At 41.0% G+C, this 23,444-nt stretch overlaps 1 protein-coding gene across 1 annotated transcript in view; it reads right to left on the reverse strand.

The window, feature by feature from the left end:
• Positions 1-23,444, reverse strand: part of hydin (HYDIN axonemal central pair apparatus protein) — a 135,164-nt gene that overhangs the window by 102,173 nt on the left and 9,547 nt on the right. Inside the window, exons 6-22 of the mRNA XM_038297814.1 lie at positions 22,606-22,805; positions 22,384-22,508; positions 20,565-20,766; positions 20,264-20,414; positions 15,264-15,363; positions 13,508-13,626; positions 12,294-12,517; positions 12,091-12,158; positions 11,770-12,011; positions 9,612-9,712; positions 8,059-8,194; positions 5,417-5,581; positions 5,165-5,317; positions 3,605-3,843; positions 3,243-3,528; positions 1,532-1,675; positions 443-583 (exon numbers count right to left, since the gene is read on the reverse strand). Of these exons, the coding sequence (XP_038153742.1) occupies positions 443-583; positions 1,532-1,675; positions 3,243-3,528; positions 3,605-3,843; positions 5,165-5,317; positions 5,417-5,581; positions 8,059-8,194; positions 9,612-9,712; positions 11,770-12,011; positions 12,091-12,158; positions 12,294-12,517; positions 13,508-13,626; positions 15,264-15,363; positions 20,264-20,414; positions 20,565-20,766; positions 22,384-22,508; positions 22,606-22,805 (2,796 nt within the window). The remainder of the gene's footprint in view (positions 1-442; positions 584-1,531; positions 1,676-3,242; positions 3,529-3,604; positions 3,844-5,164; positions 5,318-5,416; positions 5,582-8,058; positions 8,195-9,611; positions 9,713-11,769; positions 12,012-12,090; positions 12,159-12,293; positions 12,518-13,507; positions 13,627-15,263; positions 15,364-20,263; positions 20,415-20,564; positions 20,767-22,383; positions 22,509-22,605; positions 22,806-23,444) is intronic.

Consider the following 23,444-nt stretch of genomic DNA (forward strand, 5'->3'; position numbering starts at 1 on the left):
CTTGCTTTTTACTTTAACTTCCTATTTATATTTCTACCTACAGAAATTTAAGTTTTACACTTTTTTTAACATAACCTTAAATTTTTTTAGTTTAAGAACCTAAATATAATTGTTACCTAAGTTTATTAACTTTTGAACTTTACTTTTTTAACTTTTTAATCAGCTTTTTACCTTTATTTCTTGACCTATTTTTTTCCAACTTAATTTACAGTAGGTAATATATCATTCAAGGGCTCCTCTAATTGGTCAAATGCCAAAATAAGATGTACAGCCATGTAGCAAGATCTTTGCTGAATGGCTAGATATAGATCTTGTGCTTCTAGACCTCACTGAGGGACGGGGGGACTCCATTTGTAAGGGGTATGCAAATGATCAAAAATGGTGACTTAGCCTATGGGTTAAAGTTTCAGCGTACAATGGCACTAAAGCAACTGTAACAAACCTTGGTTGTGGTCGAGTTGTTTTCTCCGGGAGACTCACACAAAGAGAAAGGCTCTGTAACACTGAGCTCCAGCCTCAGAGGCAAAGGGGAAACATTGAGTAAGACTAGCCTCTCATACACAGGCAGGAGGCTCCCCTTAACCTGTGAGATAGAGGCAGAGTGGAGAAAAATGGTGTGCTGATTTGTTTAAGCCGGGCATACTCTGTACGATTTTTTCAATAGTTCCGAAACTTTGCGGTTTCATCTTACTGTGAGATCCCAGTTCACAATGTATATTCTCCCTGTGCTCTGATGCGATCTAGCTGCTCACACTGTACAGCTAAAAACCATGTCGGACTCAGCTCCGCAGTGAGATGTAGAGTAGAAGTGCATATGTGCTGCCTTGGCAATTTGTGGAATTATGTGCCTAAAGCCCTAAAAAGATACGGCGACGGTGCACTAGTGGCTCGTTTTTTTGGACAGTAGGCTGACAGTAAAGGAGGTATGAGAGGGGGAGAGACATGCGGCCAAGGACCATCGGGCGGATTCGAACCTGGGTGAGGACTAAGGCCTCAGTACATGGGCTTATGTCACCGAAACATGCCCCGGCGACGGCATATTTGAACAAAGACATGGACGAGCAAACATGGCTACTACGGTCTGTCAATTTTACAGAAAGAACTCAATTACACTCGCACCCCTCAGGCAGGGGTGCGAGTGTAATGGAGGAAGAAAAGGGAGGGGAATCCTTGTTTGCCCACTGAGCGATTTGACCACAACCACCTTACAACAGCCCACTGAATTTTAAACATGTTTGATTTTCTCCCGACGTTACGATTCCTGATCGGTCGGTGGTCGTGAGAGGCTGATCGCCCCTCGTTACCCACTGTACACTACACAAAGCACAAGCAGGCTGAAAGTCGGCCCAATCGGAAAATTATCGCATGACTGAAGAATCGGCCAGAATAGGGCAAAAATTTGTACAGTTTACGCCCGGCTTTACACTTTAGACAGAGCTAGATAACCAGTTAGTCTTGGTTTTATTTGGCCAGTATTTAAACCCAGTGTATCCCAAAAGGTAGATTTTTGATAGATTTGGTCAAAACCAACCTTCTTTACGTAAAAGTTCAGCTGCTTTGAGGAAATGCTGAGCTTTGGAGAAACAAATCGACACATTACTTCCACAGACATGATGGTCTCCTGAATACCATGTCCACCAATGATGCTGTCGCACACAAGGCGCTCGTGAAGAACCTGGAAATATAAAGAAAAACAGTTTATACATTTAGAGCGTTGAGCAAAATCATCATACATGTTACAGAAATATTTGATCAATATGGTATGTGATGGACACGTACTATAAAAACACGGGTGTGTTTGTTGGGGGAGTGCTTTTCTAACTACTATAAGGCAGTAGTATTGGGTCCAGCAGCAACGATGCGTTGATGCATGCATCGAGCCTATTGAGCAAAACACTGTATTGGTGCGTGTGTCGTTTTAAATAAGTCATGTGACCGATACAGGAGTTGTTTCAAACTGACTGACTCACTATACTATGTTTAAAAACGTTTTCTATCCAAGAAAAACAATTTGATTGCATCGACTCGTTGACTCGAAGGCAATTCCTCACACTAAGCATGCTTATAGCGACAGTAGAGAGGAAAAACAGCAAGAAACCTCCAGCAGAACCAGGCTCAGTAAGAGCGTCCATCTGCTGAGGCCAACTGGGGTTCAAGGAGACAGAAACAGAGATACAAAAGCTAACTGTAAAAGTTGGCCCCGTCCAGGAAACACACAGCCAGGCAGACGAGCTCAAAGTCAGCCCTTATGTCAGAGGATGAAGAGAGCACATCCAGCCAGTCACAGTCAGAGAAACAGGACTACACTGAAAAACAGGCCGAGCTCCAACATCTATAAACAAAGGTGTTGATGCCAGCAGCACAGCTGATATTTCTCTTCAGGATGGAGCCACAGCAAAACAGGAACAGACGACGCAAAGCTACTGATCAGGCTCAGGAGTTATCACTCAACTTATCTGACTTAAAGTTCATTTCAAATTGGCTCTAGGTTTATTTACCCCTATAAACTTTCCCCTAAATTTTTACGTTATGATATATGTTTACGTTATTTATTGGCTGCATCTAAAAATATCAAAGATATTTTCAATTTAAACATAGATATGAAGATGTGAAGCACAGTCAAACACGTGCGTCTCAAATGTCAAACACAATACGAATACACATCGTGGTTTAACCGATCTATCTTAAAGCATCCCACGACAACCATCACCAAGACTTCTATAATGCAGTTTTACTGGCTTTAGTTATGATGTGACAGTGACTGCTGTTGCTTAACGTCCACTCTTGCACAAAGCCAGCCAGACACCCACCCTCCCACCTACCCACTCACACACACATACTGGGTCTACAATGTAAACTCCTGAGTTATTTACTGTCACATGTAGGTGCTTCGGCCGGAGAGTAAGTGTTGGGGCCGGTATGATTTAAGGAGGGTCGGCCCTCACACGCTGAAATTAGGACCGGCCCACCAATGACATGCCCGGTATCACAGATTACCAGTCCGAGCCTGGTACTAGGTCATCTAATCAATTCAGTTTAGTCTATCAAATTACCTGCCTGTAGTGTCTTTAAATATCAAGCAGGTGTCAGTATTCTGTGAGTCAATATCAACGCAGTATCAATTCAGTTTGGCAATGAGTCAAAACGCTTCAAGATGTCTCATTAACACATCACTATAAGGCACCTTTCTATTGTCATGAGCTGCATGATGGTATACAGAGGCGTTATTGATCAGTTGTCACCTTGGGGGAATCAGAGGATGCTGTGAGCACCATGTCAACAGAGCAGCCAGGCTTTAGGTCCAGACAAGCAGGGCTGACGCTGATCATTGTTTTCTCTTTGCTGGATGAAAGTCTTTGTCTCTGAGCATCTCTCCGTCCAGAGCAGCCGATTGGAGGCAATGGCGTTCTACCGGAGATGTCTACAGGCTGTCGTGGAATAGCCAGGATGCCACCGACCTTCCAGAACATTCGGTGAGGACGCAGACCATGGTTGGTCAGCTTGAATCGATACTGGTATGGAGTATCGCTTCAAAGACAACAATAATACGAACATGACATGCTGTTCACATTTTCGAACCACATGTATTAAACTAAGTTCCTACCAGAAGTGTGTCCCCAGGTCGAGGTTAGGCCCCAAAGGTTTGTCACTGACTATTGTTGTCCCGGTGCCTTTGGCTGACAGGGAGACGGTGTGTGTCCGACTGTCCCGCACAAACACTTGCAGCTCATCCAGGAAGGGAAGCATGTCCTTCAGATGTGCCACTATCTTTAGATTTAGCTGGCTCTCCGGTGGCAACACCCCTTCACTGGGTTCCACACGCCAGAAGGAGTTTTTACGGGTCTACAAAAAAAAGAGAAACAGTAGCACAAGCTGAAGATGGTCGAGTAGAGATAATTTTCTATACACTGTACGATTTTGCCCTTTTTGGGGCGATTCTCCAGTCGTGCGAGAATGTTTTGATCAGAGCGACTTTGAGCCTGTTTATGCGTCGTGTAGAGTACAAGGGGTAATGAGGGGTGATCAGCCACTCACAACCACCTCCCGATCAGGAATCATACGGTAGGGAGAAAATCAAACATCTTTGAAATTCAGTCGGCCTTCGTCAGGTGGTTGTAGGCAAATCCCTCAGTGTGCAAACAAGGATTCATCTTCTTCTTTATACAAGCCTCCAATCAAAAAAACTAACTGGTGATCTCCAATGGAGGATTTTACACGTCGCCATCGCCACAAACTAAGTTTTATTGGTTATTAATCGGCGTGTTTTAAACGAGTGTCCTTTCTATGGTCTGTCTGAAAATGTGTTCCACGTTTTTATGGAATGCCAAATGACCAAAGATAATTTTTTGCCTTTTCATTAGTGTTGTTAGTGTTTTTGGGACAGTTTTTACAAACGCACTTTTCATAGGAGGAGTTTGCGAGAATAGAAAAAAATGAGCCAAAGGCCCTACTTTTAAATTCTTTAATCAGTGAAGCAAAGATGGCCGTTTACCTGTCCCATAGAGACAGACTGCAGGAGGGACCATAGCAGGGGTGTGAGTGAAATGGAGTTCTTTCTGTAAAATTGATAGACCGTAGTAGCCACGTTTGCTCAGCCATGTGTTTGTCCAAATACGTTGTTGCCTTTTCATTTTAGGGCTTTCAGCACAAAATTGCACAAATTGCCAGGGCGGCATGTTTCACTCTAGTGAGCTTCATATTCCTCTTCTACTCGTTTGGCTTCCGGATAGATTAGTCAGAGTAGTGCCATCTCACTGTGGAGCTGAGTGTTTTTTAGACGTACAGTGTGAGCAGGTAGATCGCATCAGAGCATCGGGCCTCACAGTATGAGAACATACATCATGAGCTGTGAACTTTTAAACCCTGCGGCTACATCGTACAGTGTGAGCTGTAGCTGTGTGCAACGATTGAAAGATTCGTACAGTGTATGCTCGGCTTTAACAGTAAGATTTGACGATGGAAGATGTGGGTAAAAACAAGAGAGAGAAGGTCTGTTTGTTATGCCTTGATGTCGGACTCCAACAAACAGAACATTGACTTCTGTTTCATCTTAAGTTTAAAAAAGTTTGTTTTTATCTTAATTTAAATCTAATCATTGTCTGCATACTGTATTAGTCATCTAACAATGAAGGCTTTAAAGGATCATTTCTTTTGGTCACTGTACCATAGAGGTGTTGAAGTGAGCAGGAATGGGAGATTGGTTGAGTAGCGATAGCGTTCGAGTTTCATCTGTCAGAACAGGAATACTGCCAAACTTCAGCTGTGTGATGGGAACCCAAACGATGGGTCCCTGTCCGATACACGACAGAACAACCTCCTGAGACAGAACAGAAAAAAGGACATTTGGAGAAATGATGTACTTGGCAAAAAGTCCTAAAGTTGCAGAAGCAATGACATCCTGGTGGAAATCACTGACCAGAGGCTGATAAAGGCTGCCAAACACCACGATGCGTAGAGAGGTCTGTAGCCTTCCTACAGCATGAGCCGTCATGGAGACAAGAATCTCCTTTGAGCTACCAGGAGGAACAATTCCTCTGGGAACAGAGCTGCCGCAGGTTAGTGTTGTACTTTCCTCAGTTTCCTAAAGATGCGGCAAAGAAAGGTATTCAGGTTTTAGTATCTTTTGTAACATATTCTGCATCAAATTAAAACCTTTTAAAGGAAAGGTCCGGTCATATACAGAATTCAAACCTCTGAAATCACTTTAAATATCAAATTATTGCATACTGTTCAATAAATTATAGTGTTTCTAATTAAGAGTAATTTTAATTGGATTGTGCTTTACTGGAGACATCATGTTTGTCAAAGAACACTACTTCCACCTAATGGTTTGCGATGTCACGTTGTGGTATCAGCTGTTGATCAAGTCCCAGTGCTGTATCTGGTGTTTATCACAACGTGCTATTATCCAAGTCATCTTGAAAACATTCTTCTTCCAAATGTTGGCTGCATATTATGTGTTTTTTCTCTGGCTAGAAGTTCAATGGCAAATCCTCCCTCTTCAAGTTGGCAATCCAACGATGAACCAGTTGTGGATTATGAATCGGAAAGGTGAAATAACTATTGTTTTTCTTCACTTTTACCCAATTAATACAGCATCCAACTGCCGTGCATGTTTGACTATAGCTCTGGTGAATTTCAATGGTGAAGTCCTCTGGAAATCTTCAATAATTGTTGTTGATTATAGATGTGTCTATTAGTTCCCATTGATTTTGCTTGTAAAGCAGGGAGAATGGCGCTAGGCTTACCGCACCGTGACGTCACTGTCGGAAGATGTCAGGAGTGAGGTGTTACTATATTTTGGCAAAAACTGCCACTCTGACTCAGTGATTGCGATGAACATTATTGTTTTTTTTTGTTTTTTTTTACTGATTAACGCTAAATTGATTAAATCGCTGCAAAAGTATTAGTTTTAAGTATAAATAATGACCTATTGATCATTCCTTGCTGACCGGACTTTTCCTTTAAAAGGTAGTAGCTAAACATATAAGGAGAAATTGGAAGTTTATTGGAAATCAGGTTCCCGGTTCATCAACCCTTAGTAGCTCAGAAACAGTCCCAGTTGAGTCAGTGGAATTCTACTGTTAATGAGATGTAGAGACTTTTAGCAGAAGGCAGGTACTCCAAACGGATTACAGCATGGTGGCCTCGGTCTGAAAGGAGAATCCCACATTGTTGGGAATCTCAGTGAAGTTGTGATCTAAATTCTGTATAATATACAAACAGAGATGGATGTTTTATGGAACTAGCTTTGCTTATAAGTGATAACCATAATATTTTAAATATAAGACATTGAGGCAATCTATTTTCTCTAATTACTCTTAAGTAATTAGTCTGTATTTGTCCACATTAGCATACAGTCACTAATTAACCAGACCTGATATTGCCTTTGCTCTTGATATTAATATCTAATCACTCCACATCAGGAAGGCTGCAAATATGCTATATTTAAAATGGTGATTTTAATGTTTTATAATTCAAAATGTTGTTTTCTAAATCGGTTATAAAGGAGGACATACATTCTGGGCAACTTTTCTTTTGGTGTCTCCTTAATGATTTAGTTTCTTCTGTCTTAATGGGAAATTTAAATAAAACCATTTTAATCAACTCTGTTTTCTATCAGTTCATCAACTTGATAGGTCCAGCAGAACATTCTGATCTGGGTCAGTGGTAATCATTTAACCTTTGTGGGCTGGCTAGGAAAAAATATAACTGTCTAAAGCCCCATTTACACAACCCTATGAAAACCACTCTTTGCCGAGCTTGGATCAGTTAACCGTGCCAAACTAGGTTCCTTATGACCGTTTAAACTTTACGCTAGTACGTTCCTCGCCTCCTAGTGATGATTTATGGTACTGCTGCTCTCTAGGGAAACAAGCAAACCAACATGGCGGTGTCAGTAAGATTCAGGAAGTTTGATTTTAATTGTGATACTTCCTTGTTTGCGAAGAGTCATGCGAAGAACGCAGTCGTCGGTGAATTTACTTCACAGAGTCAGCTTTGGGAAGTGAATACGACAAATTATAGTCTAATCAGGGCTTACAGACGCAGGAAATGATGACAGACATTGATGTTCAGAATCATCACTTTAAATTGTGTAGCATGGTAGGGAAGCTAGTATTGTTATGAATGTCTAAAATTTCATGATTACGGAGGCTGACTGTAAGGAGATGAAACTGTCTGCTCATGCGCTCTTTGTTATCTGAGAACCAAGCCAGAACTGAACCGCGCTGAGCAATACTGTTGAACTAGTACCATGTTAGCACAGTTCGGTTGTGTCTGGCGTGGTCCGGTTCAGTTGTGTGAGTCATTTACACTCAACAGTTATCTCTGTTACTGTGCTCGGACGGATCTCGGTATGGTTTCAAAAGGTAAGTGTAAATGGGATTTATGTCAAACAATGTAATTCCTTCAGACATTAGACAAACCGACTGATGTTGATGTGTTTTTCCTGTTTATGTCTCAATAACAATCAGTCAGAGACAGCGTAAAAAAGTCAACAAGCCCAACAACAATAAGGCGTTATTCTTATTTAGGTTTCTGCATGTTTAATTTCACCTGATCTAGCACTCCGTAACAGGCAGGAAGGCTGCTGGTGTTGATCAGCTGCACATTCTGTTCATAGGGAAGACCCAGGTAACATCTTCCAAAATCCAAACACACAGGCTCTACCCTCAGCTCTGGAACAACACACCTATAGACAGAGAAAAGAGATGAGGAAGGGGGAGAAAAGAGCAGGATTTATCTGGAATCAGAACAATGTTTGCACTTGTAGTTGCCAAAATTAAATAAAATAAAATCAGCTTTGAATTAATGGATAAAACTGAGAAAAGGTTATTTTAAAACACTGATTTTATATAATGTGTAGCATTATTGTATAACTGATAATTTTTTGTATAAGCTCATATTTTCACTGTGTTACTGAAAGCAACACCCCATGTAGGTCTGTTAGTTCTAAAGACAAAAGGAACAGAAACCTCCTTCTGCAGCAGCTTTCAAATAAACAATGAATGAAAAACAGGCTTAGTAATAACTTTAAGACAGAAAATCATTACAGGAGGGTGATGATAATGAAGACGACACACTGCAACAGCTTCTAACATCACGATTTAATTGAGCTTACTTCTATAGCGCAAATTCATAACACATGTCATCTCAAGGCACTTTACAATTCAACCAGATCATCCAGTCAAATTGATTCGAGGTTTTTTTCTAAGGAAAACCAGCTGATTGCATCGGTTCATTGACTCAAAGGCAATCCCTCACACTAAACAAACTTGTAGCAACAGCGGAGAGGAAAATCTCAGTTTTAACAGGAAGAAACCTTCAACAGATGATGGCCGTTCAGTGGCGCAGTGGGTAGCACTGCTGCCTTGCAGCAAGAGGGTTCTGGGTTCGATTACGGGCCTCTGTCTGCATGGAGTTTGCATGATCTCCCTGAGAATGCATGGGTTCTCTCCGGATACTCCGGCTTCCTCCCACAGTCCCAAAAACATGACTGTTAGGTTAATTGGCTTCTCTAAATTCTCCTTAGGAGTGAGTGTGTGCATGAATGGTTGTTTGTCTCTTTGTTGCCCTGCGATGGTATTAATGCCGTTCAGGTCGGATGAATACGACCTGGCAGTTCAGACACAGGTTGCATTTAAAAAGATCAGATGCATATCGGATTCAGGACCACAGAGCCAAGCAGCCTGGGTCGCACTGGAAAAAATCGGATCTGTGTTGTTCAGACTGTCATGAAAAGATCAGATACAGGTTGCATATGGGCAAAAAAAATTGGATTTGAGTGACTTCAGGCTGCAGTGTGAATGTAGCCTAAAGCTACTGCCACACCTTGACAATTTAGCCAGTGTATGCCTGACGTACAGAAAAATCTGGCAAAAACGCTGGCATAAGTTATGAGCATGTAAAGCAAGCAGAAACATGCTGGCATACGCTGACATACGATTTTCTGTATACAGTAGCACCTATTTAAGATCTTGTCTTATATACTTATATTACATATACATATATTATGATAAATATTTACATTTATACAATTTGGTATAAAGTTAGACACAATGAATTTGCGTATTTAAGACTTCAATCTTTCTGCTGTGAGGATGTCCTACCTGGCATTGATCGGCAAAATGCTGACTTCCTTTCCGACTCCTTCAACATCTACTGCCAGCGCTAGTTCATATTTCTTCCCTTTGTTGGAGCAAAGAGTCACCTGGACAAGGAAAAAAAAGGCTTCACAGCTTTTCACAGCAAAAAGGTCCTGCAGCGCGTTGTGAGCAGCAGGAACAGCGCCTTATGAGCTCCTGAGCATCTGAGGCGCTTAAGAAGCAGCAGCTGCTGGAGTTGGAAAAACTGAACCTTTGCTGCTAAACGCGCCACCTCAATCAATCAGAGAAGCTGATCTGGGAGCTGGCAGGGAGACAGACGCAGCACTGCTGATGCAGATCGTTATGATCACTCTTCTGAAACAGTTTATTAACGTCTAAATTAACTTAAAATGTTGAAACCTGCCGGCAAAATATGTTCGCTTTTTTATTCTGGTGCCTGCAGTTTGGATTACGTACGGGAAAAAACGTTAACATCTATTTCCATCCGATGCGAACAGTCCCAGAAAACTGCAAAGAGGCGACCAGGCCAGAGGCTGTTGTTGAACGGGATTCCCAGTGGCAGAGCAATAATATTTGAAGGCAGTATGGTAATCTAGATTAACTGACTGCACAGACAAAGATTTCAGGTGGACTTTCTCACTTAAAAACATTTTAAAACTACTTTTTAACCACTGATCACAACAAATATATCTGCCCTTGTTACAGGCAAAGAAAGGATAGGGTAGCTCCACCCAATGCTCATTGGACCCACATTTTAGACTGTGCAGCCAGAGCAGCAAAGATACTTCAGCTGCGTGTCAGAACTAAACTTTTACAAGCACAAGCAGCACGCATGTTTATGCTGCTCCTGCTGCATGCGGTGGTCTGTTGGTGGTCAGAAGCCCTGCTTGCTCTGATTGGATGACAGCCTTTTTTCTGTTAGTTTGCCATGTGAAAAGGCCATGCTTTTTGGTACTTTGGGGTACTTGTTGATAACTTTACCACTGCAGGGCATTTACCATTTTATCCAAAATAAAATAAAATGCTTAGAGGTATTTTGGATAATTTATTTTGACTCATTAATTGATACTAATAGTAAATGCTAGTAAGTATTAGAAAAACAGTAAACTATTACATATAAACAGTGCCTTTCTGATGGAGTCATAACCTTGTATTCTATGTATTTAGTTAATTTGAAATTTATTTAGATTTTTTCATGTTTAATCCATTTTAAGGAGGAAAAAAAGAGCTCATTCTGACCACTTTTCATCCCCCGTTTTTTTGAGACTGGTGTTTAGATGCAGCATACGTATCATTAGCAGTGTGCTGTGATTTGCTCAACATAATTTCCAGTGTCTTTACACAGCGGATATAAAGTTACACAGGCAGAAGCAATGAAGGACATTCTGGAGGTGAGTCTTGAAATGTTCAAATTCCCCCATTTGTTTAAATAGAAAAAAAAGGTGCTTTGTGGAGAGTGCACTCTTGTCAACATTTCAGGTTAGCGCAACATGAAAAGATCAATTAAATATAGGGCTGCAACTAACGATTATTTTGCAAATTGATCTATCAATTATTTTTTTGATTAAGTAATTGATATTGGATAGCCAAAGGTTTCTTTAAAAAGATTTTTTACTGATTCAAACCAGGTGAAACTAGAACGCTTCCAATTGAGGAGTGCTGGATAGATTGGCATCCAGCAGATTGGCAGACGAAAATGTTTTTTTACAAATTTGATATAATTACTGCTCCAAATGGGTTGCTCTGTCAGCTACAAGCATGTTTTACAGTCTCTCTACTAACAATTAATTAATTACTAAATTAGTTGACGATTATTTCAATAACAATTAATCAAGATTAATCTGATTAAATGTTACAGCCCTAATTGAATCCCAACACACACATTGTAACGGGTGACGATTCAGTTAAATTTCAATTTAGTTTTTCATTTATAGCACCAATTCGCAACACATGTCATCTCAAGGCACTTTACAGAGACAATTCAACCAGATCATACAGTCAAACTTCTTAAATTAGTGTAGATTATGTATTGATCTCTCCAGATTAGAACTTAATTTACACAGATGACTTAACCACCTGATATTAGAAACAATTCTCAGAGCTGTAATTCCTCCCCACCAGCCCAGCATCTCCAACCCAAGCTAAGTCGCAGTGACGGTACCTTGATGGTGACATTAGACATGGCGTCCACAGTACCAGCTTCAGGGTGGACTGTGAACTCCGCCGGCCGGAGGTGGGCATGTCTGGCTGCATACCCCCGCCAGTTCTTTCGGGATAAATCAGACACCTGCTTGGCACTACTGACACTGGGGGATCCCGTCCCATCCCCCATGACGTGTAAAGAAAAGGTCATAGGAACAAAGGATGTGTTGAAGAGGGTACACGTCTGTGTGGCTGCAAAACCTAAAGCAGAAACAGTGTAAAACATGTAAGAATAAGATGTTCTGATGGAAATCAAAGCAAATGGAATAATATTCCTCACCAAAAGCTACATCGCCAAAATTGAGATCTAATACATCAAAGTGGTGCGAGGGGACAACCACACAACCCCTAAAGCAATAAAGAAACATGAAGGCAACCTTTCAATCACTGTCAATAGTACATAAATACGAAGGGCTCTTTATGCAACTGAAAGAAACAACAAATGTGATGACATTTAAAAGTTTGCTGACATGTCATCCTCACCTGAAGGTCAGGGTAAGAGTCTCAGGCTGCCCCGTGACAGTTAAAAGCAAATCCTCAGAAAAACTTCCCAGGGTCAGACTGTGGAAGGTGACTTCTACCGTCTGGCAGAACCCAGGAGAAACAACACCTTCCTTTGGACTGATGGAAAAACATCGGCCAAATGTGGAGTCAGGGCAGGAAAATCTGAATGGGGCGTCAATCAGTCCTTTGTTTGTAATTTGCACCTAAAACAAAAAGTATTTCATTTCCGTAAGCAGCATCAGGTATGAGTGAAATTATGTTTTACATGAAGCTATTGATGCATCATCCAACAGTGAACTTAAATACAGAGGTTAGCATTTTGGGAACAAGTGTCATGTCTTATCAAACTGAATTTAAATCTGGACTTTGATTGGGACATTCTGACACATGCGAACTTTGATCTAAACCATTCATTTTTAGCTCTGGTTGTATGTCAACTGTAGCTGTGCTTAAACATGATCCGTACTATTTGCAGACTGAGAGGTTGTTCCTTCATGCTGGATGTTCAGCTCCATCTATTGCCCCATATACTCTGATCAGCTTTAATTTTACTGTGTCAATGTCCCATATTTCTTTGACCTAAACACTTTAGTGTTGGTTTCAGTGTTGCACTACCCTCGACATGTTTGCTGTCCTTCTAGCAGCTTTCACTCTTAGCCTCTTTCTTGAAGACCAGATCTATGCAGTGAATCTCTATATTAGCAAGTCAAACCATTCCTGAGTTGAAAATCTTTGCATTTGGCTGCTTCTCTAATGAATGCTTTCCTTGACTGGTCGGTTAGTTTTTCTTAACAGGTCAAAGAAAGCTGCTGCTCTCCTAGAAGTCACTTTGTAGCAAAGGTTTTATTTTATCTTATTTTTACGTGAAAATTGTTTTATGCATTTTTTTATTTTTTTATTTTGGTTTATTTGAAATTGATTGCAAGTAAAAATGAGAAAATATTTGGTGTTTCTTTATAGTCATCAGTGCAGAATGAATAAATGGTGCGGCATTTGTTCTATGGTGTTTTTCAGCAGTGAATGAAAATTATCCCTAATAGCTGGATGCAAGTACCTTTAATAGAGGCAGGAGCAGGTGGATCAGATGAGTGGTAATGAGCAACCGGGCAGAGTTAGACAGGTGAATGGAATGAGTAATTAAGCCAGCCATCACTGCCAAGATCATGAGTTTTAAGCTGATCTGTAGTTCTTACCTCATAATGGTCTTTGTCGCCTATAAACACATCTTTCATGTCCATTATGTTAAAGTTGAGCTTGAGTTTGGGACCAAGGCCTTCACCTTTGATCCGAAGGGGTAACGGTGATTCACTGCCTACTCGGAGGGACAACAACATGGAAGAGAACATAACCAGATTACCTTGTTTGTTCAAACAGTGACAATGTTAACACAAGAAACATCAGGGCCCCAAGTTTAAATACCGATGTAGATCTTGTGTCTGTAGGAGTGATGCTTTTTTTTTTTTTTTTTTCACTTTTTTTGTTTGTTTAATAGAGGAATTTGTTTATTCATTTGGTGCAGAGTTTAATTTGTTGAAATTGTTTGTTTTAATGACAAAAATAAATACATCTGTTTTAGCTGTATTATAGCACAGTGGGAGAATATCTCTATTCTCCCACTTAGATTGACTTAACAGATTCTGCAGAGTGGGAGAATTCTCCCACTCTGCAGAATCTGTTAAGTCAATCTCTATTGTTATGCTCTTTCTGCTTTTTCCCATAGTAGCTTCATCTGGTCCGTTCCTGTTTGGCTGTGACACCATCCTGGAGAGAAATATCATATGTGCTGCTGCCATCAACACCTATGTTTTTAGATGTTAGAGCTGGACCTTTTTATCAGTGTAGTCCTGTTTCTCTGACTGTGATAGGCTGGGAGCTGGCTTGGAGCTCGTCTGCCTGGCTTTGTGTTTCCAGGATGGGGCCGCCTGTGGAGCTGGTTGAGAAGTTCCTTTTATATCTATGCTTCTTTTTGTATCTCTGCTTCAGTCTCCTTGAACCCCAGTCGGCCTCGGCAGATGGCCGCTCACACTGAGCCTGGTTCTGCTGGAGGTTTCTTCTTGTTAAAAGATAGTTTTTCCTCTCCACTATTGCTACAAGCATGCTTAGTGTGAGGGATTGCCTTTTAGTCAATGAGTCGATGCAATCAACTGGTTTTCCTTAGATAGAAAACTTTTAATCAATCTGACTCTATGAGCTGGTTGAATTCAAAAGTGAACTGTAAAGTGCCTTGAGATGATGTGTTGTGAATTGGCGCTATATAAAGAAACTGAATTATTCACCCTGCGACAGACTGGCGACCTGTACAGGGTTTACCCCTCCTCTTGAGCATGGATGGATGGATGGAATGTTAATATTCAGATAGTTTCCTTTTGTTTGTTGTTTCCTGCATTAGCTCTCTCTGAAGTCATATTAACATTTATTTCAAAAATGCCCTTTTTTATTTAAATAACATCATAAAATGTTCAACTTTGTGTGTTGGCAGCCTGGGATCTAAAGGGGATGGATCTTTCATGTTATGATGTGACCATCCATAGACAGGTTGTAACAGTACTTATTCTAAGTTTGTAGAAAAAGTATATGAAATAATTTTTTTTATTTATTTTTTTTCAAAAACTATAAACACTGACATTTGTTGTTGTAGGCTTGATTGCTAATAGCCGTTAAATTGAAAAAGATCTTACTGTTGTTTTTTAATATAGTGTCAAAACTAAGGTGTGACATTATTCCCAGCTTTAGCCTTTCCAGACAAATCTGAGCATAAGTTAAAGTTAAAACATCTGCCTATGAGCCTATCACCTAAATAATTTGCTTAATCTAATAAAATACAGAGAGACAAAAGAAATCATTTAAAAAACATTTGCAAGACTGAGTAGGTAGTATTACCTAAATAAATTAACATGAAAATTCCATCGATTTATTACAAAAATAAAAGAATATGCAGGATTCACTTACCTGTAACATCACAGTAAAGAGTGTGTTGATAAACTTTTGCCTCTTCTGGTTTGAAAATAATGTTGAAGGTTGCAGTAGTTTTAGGCCAAATCTCTCCCTTCTGAAGCACAGATTATTATTTTAGTTAAACAATTAGCAGAACAACAACTGAGAAAGAAATAAAACAAATTAGAAAAGGAAAACAACAGTGCTGCAGAATAAAATTCCTTTTTCGTCTGGTTTGGCTGTTAGCAGAGTTTCGGTCTTTTGGACAGATAGAATACTGAACTATGGAGTTCTCTGTTAGGACTTGGCCTCAGCCTCTTAGTTTAAGTGATATTAAGGTTTAAAGTTAGAGGATTCATATTAATAAACCTCTTTATTTGACTAAAGAAATTCATACATTTGAATAAAAATGTGGCCTCTGCCTTTAAACAATTGCTTTGGTGAGCTGGCACCAAATTGCATTCTGGGGTTTAGGCTGTTAGATTTAGGCTGGTTCTCAATATGTGTACTTGTGCGTTCTCGTGCTCGTGTACACATGAAATGTCATCGGCCTCAGCCGTAGATCTGTTCCAGTTCATAAGAACTGCAGGCCGAGAACAGACAAAGTCCCCGGATGTTGTTCTTTACCCAGCATGCATCAGAGCAGACTTGTCCGTTCTTGAGATTGACAGCTGTCCCAGCATGCACTGCGGCAGCAGCAGCTTCCAGGTTAGCGCTAACAGAGCTCAGAGTATTAAGTTAAAAGTTATCTTTTCTGTAGCCATTGTTCTATAAAAGTAAGTTTTAAGATAATTTAAGGTGAGAACATTGTACTTTAAAGTAGTAGGGAAGTCCAATTTCAACTTCAAATAATTTTGACTTAAACATGTATATAAATGTACTCTTTATTATTTAAAAAAAAAATCCTGTCTTAAAATCTGTTTTTTTTTTCCATTATCTTATGCAGGCCAGTTAGTTATACATCAGCCTGAACACCTAATTTCAGCCAATCATATATCAACCGTCATCTGTCAATCTAATTGTTTTGGTCATAGTATCTTGATTCATATGTTGCAGCTAATATACGCAACGGTTGAAATAAGAAATAAGAATCATTCCCTTTCCCATTGAGTTCCGTCCCCGTGTTCACGGGGATGGACGTCTGTGTTTTCTGCAGGCGTAGCGCTAACAGAACTGGCAGCGTTGCGAGGCAAGGGCTCAAACATGTACGGCTGTAATGCTACGTTCAGACCGGACGCAGCAAAAGCAGCAAAATCGCGTCTGCTGCTTCATTTTTGCTGCTTGTACCAGTTAGTTCTGACGCGTAGCTGAAGCAGCTTTGCTGCTCTGCCTGCGCGGTGCAAAAGTGGCTCTGACGCGCGTTGGGCGGAGCTACTCTATCCTTTCTCTGCCTTGCAGCTATATTTGCTGTGATCAGTGGGAATGTGATGGCCAAATCCATGGCCACACTCTGAAGTTGACAAAAGATGGGGGGGCCAGGGCTCAGCAAATTTGGATGCTGATTGGACTGCACCACTGGTCCTTGCTGGCGGGGGAATGTGTAGTTTCTTTCTTTAGATGAGTTTTTGCATTTAGGTGAATATTGGTATTTGGACTTTAATGGTTTTGATTTTCATTTTGTGAGTCTTTAGTTTAGTCAAACTTAGCTGTACTGTTATTTGTTTTGTTTGTAATTGTATTCTGTTTAGTTACCCCTATTGTGTCTAAATTGGTCTGATCGGCCAGTATATATACCCCTGTCTGTCATTTCTTTGTAGGTCAGTTATGTTTGTTTGTACAGCCAGTTTGTTTACATTTTTGCCTGAGTTCAGTTTTGTTTCTTTGACCTCTTTTATGAGCTCAATTTATCTTTTGTCATCTATTTTTTGGGTTAAAATAAAAAAACCTATTTTTCTAATTAATATCCTGTGACTCCTCCTGTTTTTTTAACTCGGTCCATCACATGTGGTGTCAGAAGTGAGGATTTTGAGTTGAGGAGCCAGGATTTTTTTTCTTTTCTCTGTTTTTTTTTTTGTGTGAGCAATTTTTCCCCCACCAACAAACTTTTTGAGCCATGCAGAACGGTCTGCGCCCAAGAAAAGGAAACAAGGTTGAGACCAAAGAGGCTTCCCAGCAATCAGAGAGGGAGGAAATGGAAGGAGGAGCTTCAGCAGCAGCAGCTGAAGCCACTGATGAGGAGGAGCCCAGAGAGCCAACTCTGCATGATATTGCTGGGATTCTTCGGGCTTTCATGGGACAACAGGAAGTTCGGGAGAAAAAGCAGAGAGAAGTTTCTGCACAACAAGAACAGCGCTTTAGGAGCTTGCAACACCAGTTTCGGCTTTTGCAGATGGAAATACAGGCCAGGACAACCCCGCCCCCTGAGCCCACATCAACTGATCCACCACCTGTTACAACTCAAATTGATCAGATTCAAGCAACATCTCAACCTGAGGATTCAGCTTTCAGCTCAACAGGTCAGTCTGTGCACCTTCCTCATCCTAAATTGGAAAAATTGACTGCTGAAGATGATGTTGAGCACTTTCTGACCACGTTTGAGAGAATTGCAATCGGACTGGGTTTTCATCTCATTCCTCTTCTGACGGGTAAGGCTCGCTGTGCCTATGTTAACATGGATGTGGATGATTCCCTGGAATATGGAAAGGTAAAAGCTGCCATTTTACAAAAATATGATATAAATCCAGAAAACTACCGACAAAGATTTCGCTGCCTTGATGTTCTTGATGAGAGTCCAAAAGAATTATATTCAAGGCTGAAAGAACTTTATGAGAAGTGGGTTCAGCCTAAAGATAAAACTGTGAAACAAGTTGGTGAACTGAATATTCTGGAACAATTTTTGAGAATTTGAGAAAATAAAGTAGTTTTAATATGTTTTTAAGTGGGAAAATACACCTGAAAACGTAATCAGTGCAGTCAGTTCATCCAGATTACCATCCTGCCTCCCAATGTTATTTCTGTCGGAGCCGCTGAGGCCCCCACATACCAGCGGTGCGCCGACAGTAGGAATCCTTTCAACAGCAGCCTCTGGCCGGGTCGGCACCTCGCTGTTCACCGCGGCGGCTGGTAGGTGTTTTTCATCTAAATAATCCGATCTGCAGGCACCAGAATAATAAAAGCGAACATATTCTGCCGGCAGAAGGATGCATTTTAAGTTAATTATGCGTTAATAAACTGTTTCAGAGGAGTGATCAGAGCGGTCTGTGTCATCAGCGCTGTGTCTCTCTCCCAGCCAGCTCCCAGATCAGCTTCTCTGATTGGTTGACGCGGCGCGTCGAGCAGCAAAAATTAAATTTTTCCATCTCGAGCAGCAACGCGTTTGCGGCGCGCCACGCGCGTCAGATGCTTAAATGCGCCCGACACGCTGCTTCAGCTGCTCAGACGCGCTGCGCCTGCTGCTCAAAACGCGCCGCGGGACCTTTTGCTGCGCCTCGACGCGCATCAACCATTGACTTTGCATGTAAACTCGCTGCTTCTGTCGCGCCAGCTGCGTCCGGTGTGAACGCAGCATTAGCCTTCTACACCAAACCAAGCTTCTGCTGCCCTGGCGTCCTCTTCTACAACATCTTTGTTCCCGCTTTCCTCCTCTAAATGAAACATGTATGAGGGAGGAGACTCATCCACAACCTCCGACACAAAACTCTCCTCCTCTTGCATGTTTCAGGTGTCCATAGCGTTCCTTGACAGTGTCGTTTCTAAGTCACAAATTTAGTGCTACTTGGCCCCAACCTACTAGCACTAAGTTGCTAACTGGTTAGCAAGATGCTTCTGACAAAACTGCCACAACCAAAATGCTTGCGAACCTTCCACTACAACAATCCCACCCCCTTGATAAACGACCAATCACATTCACTTTATTCACTCATGTAAAGTCGAGCACCACTCGGGAGAATTCGGAAATGCAACGGTTGGAACGGCCGTTTCCATATGACTTTAAGCTTCACTGTATGGCCCATTTACTGATTTAATGCATAGTCCTAAAATAAATTCCGATGTTGAGAGTACCGCGGCAACCATCGGACCTCCGAGGGTAACCGCAGCCAGAGCTAACCGCAGCCTATCTGCAGCAGCCCTCTCTCGGCATAGCCGGGTATGAAGTACCGCTGTCTCTGATGGCAATTTTTTTGTTTCATTTGGCAAAAAGTTCATTTCATTTGCGTTTATCTGACTGTATTCATTATTATTCCCAAACTAAATGAAAAAAGTAAGTATTTATTATTATCTACAGATTATTAATAACAGGAGGTGAAATGCAGCTCCAAACGAGTTGAGCGTGTGGTGATGTCATCAGTACGCTTCCGTTCCAATTGACCCATATTTATGTTGCATGTTCCCATTCTCCCCAAGTCCATACTTTTCTGTGTTCTTCTCGAGAACATACTTGGTGAGGACACGAATACGTACTTGCGTTCTCGTGAATTGATAAATGTCCTTAGACTTGGTCTAAGTCTAACAGCCTAAACCCCAGAATGTTTTGCTCATGGTCCCGGAGAGGCAGTCAGTAGGATTCAAGCCCTGCTCCAACCTACAGGCCAATGCTCCACAAATTCACAAGCCTTTTGGATCATTTTATGCTCCTAAATTTGAAAGATTGGTTTGGGATGGCCTCTCTCTCTGTTGCACCATGACTGTGCACTAGCGAGGTAATGCCACTTTGGTATGGGAAAAAAATTGTGGATTTTGCAGTTGGTTTTCACACATATTCTGATCGGTCAAGTATTGTTAAAATAAAAGCAAAACTCCTAAATATTTTGGAAACCATTTCAAGAAGAGCTGCAGCCAATATCAACATCAGCTGAATCCTGTAGAAAACAAACAAATATGTAGAACCCAAAGAAGCAAAATAAGTGTGGAAAATGAGCAAACGTCAGCAGCCTGACTGGAGGAACATTGATCAGACTAGATGACTGAATTGCAGTCGTCTGCATCTGTTAAAAGTTGCCTGAGGAATAAATCCATACAGCAAATCTAAGGATACATTTATAGAAAGGTGAAGGTGAAGTGATACAGTAACACACCGCTGGCGCCAATGTTATGCCGGAGAGAGAGAGGCTTTTGCTTTCCTGCCGTTCGACATGATGGATCGTTGTGGGGTCAAATTCACATTGAACAGGTAGACACATATTTTCTTTTTTTTTCTCCTCCTGCTGCCGAAGCATTGAGTTCTCCCTGGGAAGCAGACAGAAGGGGAGAAGTAGAACAAAATGAGAATAAAGAGGAACAAAGTGAAAAAGTGGCTGAGAAGAAGAGATAAAAGCTGCTGACAAGGACAAAAAAACCCTAAGTGAATGTGATATTAAAGCTTGACTTCACCCAAACCTGGATAAGAGCAGGTCATCTTTAGCCTGACTTGGCCACACTGTCCATCTGTACTTTAGAGGAATATCACTCCAGTTGGCGAGGGACACCGTCTCTGAGCTGACCAGGGAAATATAAGTCTTCTTCAGCTCTACAGGCTCAGGTTCAAAACGCATGTGCAGTTCCTCAGAAGTTCCAAACAAACCGATGTGAACAATTTCACCTGAGAAACAGAATGAAAAGAGAAGCAACCATGTGTTAGCGCCAGAGCTACCTTCCTTTTAAAAAGTACTTTTTAAAATATGATGGAGACTGGAAAATCTGTGACAAATGTGAGCCCATCACAGGGCTTTGCCTTGAACTAAAAAACTTGGAGCAATAACATGTTTGGGACATTTTTACTGACAATGTTTAAACTTTAGAAAACCTCTGCAGGCGCACTGACTTCTTTTGAAGAAGACAGATAATTAATAATTGAATGATAATAACTTAACTTTATTGATCTCACATTGGAGAAATTCACTCTGCATTTAACCCATCCCCTTAGGGAGCAGTGGGCTTGCACCTGATTCACATTTAAATATGAAATATTGCTTTGTGATATTTTTCTGTCATCAAGCTTAAATTCAAAAGGCAACACATTCTCATTCCCAACGATACCCACACTGAGGCCGTTTCTCAATTCACAAGAACGCGAGTACAGACTTATGTCCTCGTGAAAAATGTTCTTGAGAAGAACACAGGAAAGTGTGGAGAATGGGAGCACTCAACATAAATATGGGTCAATTGGAACAGAAGCGTACTGATGACATCACCACATGATCAGCTCATCTAGAGCTGCATTTCACCTATTATTAATATTCTCTAGATAATAATAAATTCAAACTTTTTTAATTTAGTGGGGGAACAATAGTTAACACAGTCAGATAAACACAAATCAAATGAACATTTAACCAAATAAAACAAAGAAATCGCCATGAGAGCCAGCGGTACTTAACCCACGTTATGCAGAGAGAGGGCTGCTGCAGGCAGGCTAAAGTTAGCCTGGCTGCGGTTAGCCTTGGAGGTCCACTGGTTACTGCGGTCCTCTCAACATTGGAACTTTTTTTTAAATTACGCATTAAATTGGTAAATGGTCCATATAGTGACACTTAAAAGTATAAAGTTATCACCTCAAATTATCTTAAAACATACTGTTATTGAACAACAGCAACAGATAACAGAACTTTTAACTTAATACTCTGAGCTCTGTGAGCGCTAACATGGAAGCTGCTGCTGTTGCAGTGCATGCTGGGACAGCTGTCACTCTCAAGAATGGACAAGTCTGCTCTGATGCATGCTGGGTAAAGAGGGAGTTGCGAGAACAACATCCGAAGACTTTGTCCATTCTCTGCCTTCTTGTTCTTGTGAATTGGAACAATACTAGTGCTGAGGTTGTTGACGTTTCACAAGTACACGAGCACATGAGAACGCACAAATGCACATTGAGAAACAGCCTGACCCTGGGTCAAAGCAGCCTGCGAATGGCTCTGACCAAGTGTCATTATTTGACACTTGCGGACATTGTATCACATCACCCTGTTTCTTTGGGTCTAGTGGTTAGGATTAGGGTAAGGGATGGGTTAGCGGCAAGTTTTTACTTCACAGTTCAAGAAAATTTTTTCAGAAGTTCCTGCTACAGCCTCTCACAAACCCTGCACATGAGTTACTGAGGAGAGGGGTATCCCTGGGGGTATTATCAGGCATCAATATGTGACGATTTGGGAATGAGAATACTTTGCAAAGGGATTTCTACAGAAAGGTTTCTGTAAATGTTACAACAGATTTATGCGAGTCTCACCAGTGTCGTAGAGCAGAAGAAGGTCTTCCTGAAAGTCTCCAACAGTCATGGGATGAAAAGCCACAGTAACCGGGATGCCTTCTCCAACATCGACCATACCAGAGGATGGTGTCACTGAGAAAGGACTGAAGATTCTTTATCATTATTATAATGAACTGGGTTTACATCTGCAGTGTAGAAAGTATTTTGGAAGAAATTAGGCCATGTTTTACTGGCCCTTACCTTTGTGTGCGTAGCTTGAACTTAGCCTTACGCTTCCCTATATTGGAAACAAAGTGGTTTTTTTCTGTGGATGCTTTCACTACACAAGGAGGCAAACGAATGTCATCTTTAAAGTCCAGAATGGCTCGTGGTCCGATGGCACGGACAGGAATCTCAAAACGTTCACTTGAAGTCACACAAAGCAGTCGGAGGCTGTAGTCCTGAATTGAGATAAACGCACAAAGTTAAAAAGACAAAGCAGCTCTAAGCACTGAATAAGTTAGAGAAAACAGTCAGCTGTCAAGAGCTTGTTAAATATATATTTAGGTAAATTCTTAAACACTCTAATAAGATCTTTAAAGACTTACATAGAGCTGATATCATCAACTTTAAAGATCTTTATTTGTACAAAAAACTAAAATTTTCTTGGCAGCCTTTCACCAAATTCTTCTTGCAACTTTATCAAATAAAGCAGTTGGGGAGAAAAAAACAACTTCCTAACACAATTTTGTCTGTGTTTTTGTTTTGTCACACGTACATGTTTGATATGAACCTATTCAAACTGACTTGACTCACTTGGAATATTAGCTCGCTTAATCTCCTTTAAAATAAATTTGTCAGTTCAGAGATGAAACAGAAAGTCAAACATTGTAGTTGTCTACTGTTGTCTTCTTAGTGTGTTGCACCAATACTGATACCAGTATCAGGCGGGGCCCCGATCCAGCACTAAAATGGTGGTATCGGCAAGTACCAACAAATAGGGCACCGATACCATTTTGAGAGCCAAAAGTTTATTCAACTATTGTCACCCATTCCAGGTAGGCAATAAAAAGTTCTACTGGATTCACTTTCTATTAGTC

This window comes from Cyprinodon tularosa, unplaced genomic scaffold, assembly GCF_016077235.1.
Source record: "Cyprinodon tularosa strain WSP-4 unplaced genomic scaffold, ASM1607723v1 ctg398, whole genome shotgun sequence".
Taxonomy (NCBI): Eukaryota; Metazoa; Chordata; class Actinopteri; order Cyprinodontiformes; family Cyprinodontidae; genus Cyprinodon; species Cyprinodon tularosa.